General features: G+C 36.6%; 1 protein-coding gene across 2 annotated transcripts; it reads left to right on the forward strand.

Moving 5' to 3' along the window:
- Window positions 1-374: 374 nt before the first annotated feature.
- On the forward strand, window positions 375-8,173 carry nrsn1 (neurensin 1). 2 transcript variants are annotated; one of them, XM_041986766.1, is made up of 6 exons: window positions 375-470; window positions 3,383-3,497; window positions 3,686-3,778; window positions 3,918-4,036; window positions 5,978-6,165; window positions 6,289-8,173. In XM_041986766.1, exons 2-6 carry the CDS (start codon window positions 3,399-3,401, stop codon window positions 6,390-6,392), a joined length of 603 nt encoding a protein of 200 aa, XP_041842700.1. In that variant the 5' UTR covers window positions 375-470; window positions 3,383-3,398; the 3' UTR covers window positions 6,393-8,173. The 2 variants fall into 2 exon arrangements, with proteins under 2 accessions (XP_041842700.1, XP_041842701.1); XM_041986767.1 differs by lacking the exon at window positions 375-470 and adding an exon at window positions 889-1,176.
- Window positions 8,174-10,957: the final 2,784 nt, after the last annotated feature.

The raw sequence follows: 10,957 nt of genomic DNA on the forward strand, positions 1-10,957 counted from the left end.
TATCTATCTGTCTGTCTGTCTGTCTGTCTGTCTGTCTGTCTGTCTGTCTGTCTATCTATCTATCTATCTATCTATCTATCTATCTATCTATCTGTCTGTCTGTCTGTCTGTCTGTCTGTCTGTCTGTCTGTCGCTCTCTCTCTCTCTCTATCTATCTATCTATCTATCTATCTATCTATCTATCTATCTATCTATCTATCTATCTATCTATCTATCTATCTATCTATCTCTTTACTCACATTCATTCATGAATGACATTCTTTGTTATTCCTCCCAAACCCTCCCTCCTGGTTATTTATACTCGCCGATGAATCATATGTTGTCATGGATGTCACGCCTGCGCAGTAGACAGTGTGAAAATCTGAATCATCGTTGGAAAGTAAGGGAGGGAGAGCGTGGTGACTGTAGAGTGATGGGACCCGGCTGAGGAAACAGCACCGAATGATCACTCTCCGAGCTGGTAATGACAGGTAAATAGATTTTTTTTTCCTGTCATTATTGTATACATTTATGTCTATATATAGAACACTGATAATGTTTTTTGAGGCGAGCTGGACTGTTGCTTTTGCAGATAACCAATCAGGAATCATATGCGTGCCCTCAGCGGGTCGTCTCTGCACATCGTATCAAATCATCTAGAACATCTGGAGGAAGCTTCCATGTGGAGAAAATCGCAAAGCAAATGCTCATTTAAACTTCACATTATTATTTTGTACTAAATTAGTCTTAGTACGGTATCCTGATCAAATGAACGAAAACTTCGATTGTGTTTAAAGCCAGAGACGTTGCTGCATCGTTCAGTGATCGCTCGAAATCAGCCGACCTTCGATGAAAAGTTAGTTTAAGTTTAATGGAAGCGCGTGTCGTGTTTCTGTTTGTGGCTCATTGGGGGGGTTGGGGGGCGAATGGATGAGGTCGGTTGTCGAGCTGGCGTCACATATTACGTCTGTGTGTTTTCCTGGTGGGCTGAGAGCTGGATGATGATAATGGGTTCAGCACCACGGGCAGCGTCAGGTTTAGCTCTTTGATCATCATATTTGTACAGTCTGATTGTTTTTAACCACTTGTTCGGTTATCGACCAACATAGGCTGAATTTTATTAATCCTCTTTCTAAATCTGAAGGTTTAATGTGTTACCAAGAGGACCTCAACCTGAAGATAAGGAGACGTGTCAAAGTACGCTGAGATTACTTATGTCTGTCAAATTCTAAATGATTTCCATAGCCTTATTAGATGCCCAGCACCCCATCTTTTAACCCCAGACTTTTAAATTACTAAATTAGTTGCAGCAACAGATTTTCCAGCTATGTTTCATGGCGCTGTTTTGCACATATTTAGGTAATGGTACAGACAGTCTTTGCCAAACGTGGTAGGAGAAAGATGTTCATCAGAGTACTCAACTGAGAGAAATTAAGTAGTAATTTGATTAATACGTTGTAGCAAGGAACATTGTGCCCTAGTTTAATTAAGCATTTTACTAAACACACTCTTGCTACATGATCTGACTGTGGTCTTTACTGACCCTGTTTGTATTTATGTTTAATATTTCAAAGAGGTGGGACACTGGCTTTTCTTGGCAAACCATGCCTTTGTAACAATGTTATATAACTTGACCATGTGTGCTAGGGTACATTGGCTACAGGTTTGTGGATATGGATGCATAAATTAATTTTATGCATTTATTTTAACAATAACAATCTTTAATGTCCAAAAGTCTGCAGGGGTGTTCAGATAACACGAGTTTTGAAAGCTGATGGTCCTCACACTGCACAACTTGTGTCAATTAATTAGCTTTACCTGTTCACTTTCATATTCATATGCAATCATGTGAGAAATTCTATCATTTAAAGTTGATGCCAAATAATAGCCTGCAGGAGGTATATAACCACTTCATGCACTATTAAATTATCAGTTGGATGTTTGTCATTTACTTGCATGAACTTTCCTGATGAACCAGTCGTTTAGTAAAAGATTTTGTCTCAAGGGGAGATACTTTGTCCAATTTTTACAGTTTTGTCAGAAGACACAGCATCATTTTACATAGTAAAAACAAAACAAACTACAGTACACATTGTGACAAAAAAATATCAACAATGGGGTAAATATTTTGCACACAGTTGAGCTCTTTTGTTCTTTATCGTTGTTAAGCAACAGAAATAGCTGTTAAAATTTACAGACAAAAGCTTTAGCCATTTCTTCGTACTGAGGCACTAGCTGTATAAACAAATTCTAATATATTTAAACACATTCAGTAATGTTTTAAATTTATGTATGTAGTAGATTTTATGAGTCATTGTTTTCATAATAAATATATATTTTTTTATTAAAATATTAGCTTAGTAAGATTAGCAGTAGATTGAGATATGACTCTAGAGGCTGATCCTACTGTTTGAGCATAGGCACACTACCTTATGGCCTGAGAGCAAACAGGAATACAATATAGCCTTTGAACAATATGTGATGTCAACTTAATATTCTCTACAAAGAGATATTCCTTATGTGATGACTTTTACATCCTAAGTTTACCATCGCTCTCATAATGTGAGGTTCATCCACAGCATGTCACTCCATGATTACATCATTCTATGTCAATGTACAAACATAACAAGCTGCTGGTTCAAGATGAGAACTCATGGTTTCCATCATGTAACATACATGCTTCCTCATACAAAATATTAGCTTTACAATACCTTAAATATTAAATACTTTTTAACAATGTGTTGTGACACTATTATATTTTGTGGACAACATACCTGTTAGAGGGTTTCTAGACAGTTAGCAAGATGCTTCATTTGTATTACACTGCACATAACAGAGCTTCTTGTATTGGGACCATTGGGATAATATTGGAGATATAAGGATTAACTTTTAAGTTGGACCAGACATATTCTCAAGCTTGACCTTGGCAGACAAGCATCTGCCACACTACTCACCGTCATTAGTTTTAGTTCCTGTTTGCAATGAGACAAACACAGACATATACACAGAAACAATGTTGCTGTCTTAGTAAGCATTATCATGATGGTTTTTGCAAGAAACGCATTATTAAAAGGAAACAATTCTGTGCTCGTCAAGACTCTGTGTATGCAGCTGAAAGAACACTGAATGTAAATACGAAGAAGGCACAACTTGTATCCAAAGAGCAGACAAGGAAGATGCTGCGTTGATCTAAATGTACTGGAACACCATGGCTTCTGAACAATGTTACATAACTTGACAATATGTGTGAGGGCACAGTGCATGTATGTGAATATGAATGCACAAATGAATTGTGACTGTGTGTGTTTATGGATAGGACATAGCTAGACACAATCTGTGTGGGTGGATTCCCACGGGAAGTATTTATGTGTGCATTCATGTTGTATGTGTGTGTGTTTTCAAGACGACAGGTGTGAAGGATGACTTCATGTTCAGAGATCTGTGGGTCAGAATATGGTGAGCAAGCTCAAGCCCGTGGAAAATGCCAGCAATATGGAGTCCGCTCCTACTTACACCAGGTAGCAATGCAGGCACACACACTTAGGAATACACGTGCAAACAGAAAATATTTCTGCGGTTTCTTTTTCAAATACAATGATTCTGTCAAAATTTGTAATCAGTAGGCTTCAGTTTCCATGTTTAAACACCAACAGCTATTTAGGATCTTTTCAAAAAGTCATAATTTTACCTGTTTGATTCCTTGCAGTTTTATGAGGAGTGCACAGGTTCTATCTGGGAGCGTGATGAAGATTTTCAGATTCAGAGATCACCTAGCAGGTGGAGCTCTTTACTCTGGAAGGTGAGGGTGAACTCCAGCCTTCTTGATCACCATCTCACCTCTTGTAATGTTAACAGTCTTATCTACAAAAAATCATTCTTGAATTCCCCAAACTATCTTTATGTGTGAATTATTTACTAACATCTTCCTCTTCATGCAGGTCTGTCTCGCGTTTGGTACCCTGATCTTATTCACTGGCTTTGTTGTTGTTTTGGTGGGTTATGCAACTCCAGCTAAGATTGAGGCATTTGGAGAAGATGATCTCCTCTTTGTTGACAGGTATAGTAACAGTACATTTAATTAATGAGAGGAGGTTGATGTCATTTTTATTATTGTACCACAGCTGCACAAAAGAGTTACAATGTATGTATTTTACCTTATTAAATCTATTTTGGAGTTGAACTTAACATTGAAAAGTGCATATCATTTGGAAAAAATATATAGTTATTAGGGGAAAAATCCATTCATAAAACACTTAATAAAGGTTTTTTTATTTATTTTTTTTTTTTTAGGCTAAAACATAAATCCCCCCATTCTTTACTCTTAAGTAGATTCATGTGAAAAAGATTGTACACCTTTCAATTCATGCACAGTTGTTTATGCGCTTCTCTCTTAAAGGTACAGTGTGTAAGAATTACTGACATCTAGCGGTAAAGATAGACATAACAATAACTGCATATGCCAAGCACAGTTGTGAATGGATGGTGGCTGTCAGTGGCCAAAATTCTTCCAGACATACACACGTTTTCATGTGTGAGTGGATCCAGTTGCCTTAGGTTCAACAATGACTGCACTACAAGTGACTTCTTAAACATTGTGTACATGTGTACAGCGTTTTTCAATCTTTTAAAGGCATTACTTATCCCAAATGGTGCTATAACACCTTTCAAACAAAGTTGGTACCGCAGTTCTAAATCTCAACGTGTTCTCACAGCACACACAGGGTTGTTTGTCCATTCAGAGATATCAGTGCCGGTCGAAGGTAATGTGGAGCACTAACCTCAACTGTGGCTCCAAAAACAAAATATATTAAAAATTGAACAAATTTTTGTTTTTTTACCTGAAATTCCAGGAACAACAACTTAGGAGTCAGTGTTTGGCCTTTTGCATTGAACTGAAATTTAAAGTGCATTTAAAATATGAAACAAAATATCTCTAGACTGTAGGACTAATCACCTTGTCTAGGTCAGGGTGGGTTCTTAAGGTTTTTTATGCCAGGGCCCAACTTTTCCAACACAAATTTGTCTCGTATTCAGATTTTAGCACTGTTTTGGTTAAATTAATCTCATTGCTGGTTTAATCTGTATTCAGAAAATAAATCAAATCCAGTTGCAGTTTAATTGCTAAAACCTTGTGAAATATCACATGATGAAAAAAATATGACATGATACAATGAAATCATCACAAAATCTGTGTCCCAATTCAGGGTCTACACACTTCAGCGTGCACAGACTTCGTAGGCAACGGAGTGTGCTATGTGACGTATGTAGCCAACAAAGCTGCACTTCGAAGTGTGTAGACTCTGAACTGGGACACAGCTAAAGACATTTATATATCACATGTACGTGAAACTGCACATACAACAATAGGACAACAAAAACAAATTTAAAAGCTCCAGTCAGGAATATAAACACAAAATCTACTAAATATTAGATCTTAGAACGGCAAATAAATAATAATAATAATTTAAAAAAAAATGAAAAATGCAGGGATTTGAAAAAGATGGGAATTTGATCAATAAAATGAAGTGAAAAAAAATTTTTTTAAATAAAAAGTTCAAATTATATATACATGTATAACTCAGTTAAGAAATCTGCTTTTCTAGAGATGCTCACAGTTGCTGATAATAAATTGATCAATTAAATTAAATTTACCCTTTAATTCATTTCGACACTTTAGGACTGTCCTTTATTTTTCACATAATTCTGGATTTTTAGTTTTTTGTTTTTTTTTTTAAAAAAAAAACAGTGAAATGATGGAACAAATCATTTCGTGTCAAACATTTGATTTAGCACCTATCTAATTTTAGGACCTGGCAATAATTGGATGTTTGTTTTGTTTGTTTTTTTTTAAATAAAAATGTAAAAACTTTCTTTTTGACTGTGGGCTTTCTTTGAACCTTAACTAAAGAAACCAGTGTTAACTTTAAAATTAGAACTGACATGGTTGAATGAAAACTGCATAAAAAACTAATAAATTAACTGTCCTTATTTTGAACAGCCATGCAGTCAGCTTCAACCGTGCGCTGGACGTTTGTAAACTGACCGGTGCTGTGCTGTTCTGTGTGGGCGGCACCTCCATGGCTGTTGGTCTTCTGCTGTCTGCCTTTGCCAAAAGCTACTCCAAAGAGGAATTGTATCTACAGCAGAAATTCAAGGAACGGTTGGCAGATCTGCATGCAACTGTTGGTAAGGTGGCTTCCACCACTTTTCTGCAATTTCACATGATGTAATGACCTTTACAAACAAATTAAGCAATAGGAGAGATGTTGTGTATGAAAACTCCTCTAACGATAACTGATTATCTTGTAGGTACCCCAATAATGAGAGCACCAACCCCCGGAGAGGGAAAGGTGCCTGTCACTCTTTCCAAAGTGCAGAACATTCAGCCAGTGACCACAAAGTCAGAGCCCTGATCGATGCCCAAATGAAGGCATAAAGAGAAGTTTGAATGAAGATTGATCAGTGTGCAGACTGTGTGTGTGTGTGTGTGTGTCAATCTACCTGAACAGTTTCTCTTTTTGAAAGGTCAATGACTGAAAGTATTGATTCCTCATCTTTATTTTTTATCTGACATTTTAACTTGAGTTAGTGTAGCAGAACAAAGTTTTGTAGTCATCATTTGAATGAAACTCAGTTCTCTTGCAGAGCAGGTGTAGCCTTACAAAGAAAACCAGAAAACAAAGCACAGAAGTAAATTAGAAGGCAGCATCCATTTACAGCATTGTGGTCATTTCCATTAGGCTTTTGTCTGTTTGGAAGATTCACGTTTTTTTTGAAGCAGGAAGGTGTTGCTGGAGGTGAAGCGCACCAGACAAATAGTTGTTTGAAGTCAATGGTGATGATCAAAATGAGCACTGACTACATTTTCTCTGCCTCAAGTAAAAATCAGAGGATGAATGTTTGGATGTTTGACAATCCTCATTTGTGAGTTGTGCATGCACTGTTCAGCTAAACTGTTCATCCAAAGACTGACAATGACAGCTGTGAATTTCAATGTGTTTAAAACTTGTAGAGTAGCCCTTTATTGTTCGACTCTTTCTTTTTAGTGCAGTTTACATGTGACAACAGGCTAGGAGTTCACAGTGTTCACAGTGTCAGATCAGATTAGACATGAAAACAGATTGGAGGAGAACCTAATGGCAGATTTCACACTGACATTTTCTTCTGTCTTATTAAGCCTCTGACCTTGTTTCCTTTAGTAAACATTTAGTTGGAATCAATAGATGAGACCAGACACAGAGAGGGAATAAGCAGACAGGACATGCAGAAAAGGATAGTGTGGGAGATTATTTTCTAGACATGACGAGCCAATTATCATGCAATCTGCTGTATCCATGACTATTACCAGCTATAGACACATTCAGTTAGACACATTCTCCTGCATTTTATTTTATCTTTGAGACAAGAATCCATATATATTCATGCACATTGTGTACCATTGTGAATTCAAATGAGGTCACGATTTAGTGCTACTTGTGAAAACCACAACAAAACAAGGGTGCATCAAGAGAGACAAACACCCAACAACGTAACAGGTTGCATAACAGGTGGATGATGAGAAAACTTACACCTGCTCTCTGAGAAGCAGTCTCACAATAACCAGGCTGTCAGGATCCAGAGATGCTTAATGACATCCTTCCTGCTCTCACGGAGAAAACTTGGAGTTACAGAGGTGCACTCAGCTCAATATAACAATGCATAATGCATCTTAATAGATGAAATATGTCATCATTGGAGCATTTAAGTCAGTATTTGCTTTTGTGCTGTTTCTGAGGCAGTTTTTATTTCATCAATCACAACAAAAAATTGATGTTCATATTTTGCTGCTTTTATTAAATGCAATGTCTCCATGTGTTATGAAACTATTTCTAGATAATCCTAACATGTTTACTTGTGTTTCATATAGTTTTCTCTTTGTTTTATCCATTGCATTAATTAGAACAATGTTACCATAGAAGACGCTATGTGCAATAGAACCACAAGTCCTTCTTTCCCATTAATGCTGCAAACTAAGCCTCATCATCAGATTAGAGCAGAGTCTGCAGGATATTTACTGTTGTAAATGTTGCATTGCTATGCTGGCCACATATGTTTATGTAAGATGATATTTTAATATTTTTCTCAGAAACTCCATCTTCCTGTCTTTTTCATTTCAATGAAAAATATTGTTGCTGTCATTTTTTAAACCATTTTATCTCACATACAAAACAAAAATTAAGCTAAAATGATGAAAAACTATTTATCAATGAGAATCGGAGGTTTATTTAAAGAGTGAGCTGTGAAAAGAAGCCAAAGTGTTAAACATCACGAGGTTATAGATATTCCAGTACAATCAGAACTTTAGTCATTAATCGCTGAAGGTGCTGATTTAATTTCATGTTCCATTCTGCATTATAATTTCATAACTAAAATAGGTATTGTTGTTAGTTTTTTTTTTTTTTTTTTAATAATTTCCTTTGATTCTTGCTTTATTTTAATTGTGATGTAACCATGGATTATCAGTCAATATAGAAAGTTCTGTGATCATCAAAAATTGGATTAAGAAAAAATATATAAAAGTGTCTCCACACAGTGTGTCTATTTTTCAAAGGACTTAATAAAAATTAAATATCCACAGCTCAGAATGTGTGAAAATTGTATTCATTCACTTATAATTGACGTCATCCCAAGGCACTTCATAGAGAAAGCAAATTCAACTCAATTCAACTTAATTTAATTCATATAGATTTACCAGTAGACTCTGCCACAACTGAAAAGAACTTCTTTTCAAAGAACCCTTTAGCAGAACCAGACTCAGGTGGGGTGGCCCCCTGCCTCAACTGGATGAGGTTGAGGCAGGAGAGGACACGATGGAGGCAAAAACAAATTAATAAACAGCAGACAAGGAATTCCTTCTATGTGACTTAGAAAATAAGGATACACAAGGCACTCATCTTCATCATTAGAGGTCCCTCAGCTGTCAAGTTCTGTGGCTGCACAACTAAAGGGATGGCTCAAAGTCTTAAAGGTAGACTGTCCCCTGAGCCCAAACTGGGAGCTGGTTCCACATGAGAGGAGCTTGATGACAGAGGGCTCTGTTTCTACTTCTGAATAAGAACGACAATAAGCCCTACAGTGAGAGTGAAATCCTCCAATGGGAAAATGTGGACCTGTGAGATCTATAAGAATGGTCCTTTGAAAATCAAGCCCTTAATGGAGCTTGGCCATAAAAGGCTTTATGACAGTAAAGAGAAAGCTTTTATATCCTATTCTAGAGCCAACGAAGAGACGATTAAACTGGCGAAATGTTCATTTTTTCAAATGACAACATGTGAAATTATCTATAGCAAACAAAGGCAGAAAAACACCCTTCAACCTCTATGCTTGTTTGTGATGCAGTATATGTATATCCTGTTTAATTACCTGAAAATAATGGATACTAGGCAATGCTAAATAATTATTGATTATCTCTGCTGTTTCTTTATGACTGTTACTCTGTCTTGACGAGTCTTCTGAAAAACTTTAGTATACACAGCTTTCAGTTTGATTTAATGTTCATAAGAAATGCATTTTTGTTTTTAAATGTCTTGCATGCTTTTCTCTGCACACTCAAAAGACCAAAGAAAACTGTTGTTTCAATAATAAGATTAATGTAATCAAAGGTGTGCACTCCCAGCATTCTGTGGTGTTCCACCGCCCTTCATTACATTCTGCAGAATTATAATCAATCAGGGGAGAGTACTATTCAACACCTTGTTAACACACCCCCACACACAATAACACACACACACAGCCGGTGGAAGAGATAAGACAGAATTGATGGTGACTCTAGAAATAGCATCTTGAGCGTCATCACCTCAACCAGTCAGGCCTTGTGACTCACACCTGCTCCCACCCCCATCTCCTCAGCTTTTCTGTCTCTTGCTCTTCACTTCCTCCTTCTTCCTCACCCTCCCTTTCACCCATGCTCTCCATGTCCCCATGGGATGGTGACTCACAAACACATTGACTGCATAAATCTCAATTTGAATGGCTGCAGGGATGAGAGGGCAGCAAGGCCATCATCGACAGCAAATTAGATCAGCTTTCACTATAGTTTTCTGCCTGTGGAGGCAGTTTATTATGGTTTTATGCAGCTCTGTTTTTGGGTAAAACAGTATGTATGTAAAGGTAAAGGTATGTTATTTGAAAATACATGTTGTATCAACAGTATTAGACTAAGTCTTTTACATCATTAGCTCTGTACTATCATATAACATTGCGATTAACAAAAAAATATTCCTGTCAGAGTAAGTGCTTTCATAAGCAGAAGATGACCTGATATCTAAAAGGTATGAAGTTAAACTAAGACACATTCCTTCAACATTTTCATTAAGGCAAAATTTAGATTTTTATCTTATAAAGTTTCCAATAATCAAAGAGTTAATGTGGTATAGTTTATGCATCTACTCATATTTACCCATTATTGGTAAATACTACAATTTGTAAACCTTTGTAAACTTGTTTTTTGCTCTTCATGTAAATATTTTTCATGGTGCTTAGGTCGAAGATTTGCAAAGCTTGTATTTAAGTCATGATTAGGCTCTTTATCCTGTTGTAGAAATCAGTTTTATGTATGCATGCATGTATGTATGGATGTATGGATGTATGGATGTATGGATGCATGTATGCATGCATGTATGTATGTATGTATGTATGTATGTATGTATGTAAGTATGTATGTATGTGTAACCCAGTGGAAGAAATGTTTTTTTTCTTATTATCTGTGTGCTTTTAATTATGTGTTTTGTTATAAAAGTATTCTGTGGTTTATACGGTCAGTGAAAGCAACTAAACCTAAATAGTGTTTTATTGGCTGTGTTGAGAGATATAGACTTCTGATTGGAAGGGAACGTTTAAGTCCCACCCTGTGCCAACAGCATTTCCTCATTGAGAGAGAAACAGAGGCGAGCCGACACGTGTTGCTGAGGTCAGAAGCTAATAAAGGCAAAACAAATGA

This window comes from Melanotaenia boesemani, chromosome 6 (genome assembly GCF_017639745.1).
Source record: "Melanotaenia boesemani isolate fMelBoe1 chromosome 6, fMelBoe1.pri, whole genome shotgun sequence".
Taxonomy (NCBI): domain Eukaryota; kingdom Metazoa; phylum Chordata; class Actinopteri; order Atheriniformes; family Melanotaeniidae; genus Melanotaenia; species Melanotaenia boesemani.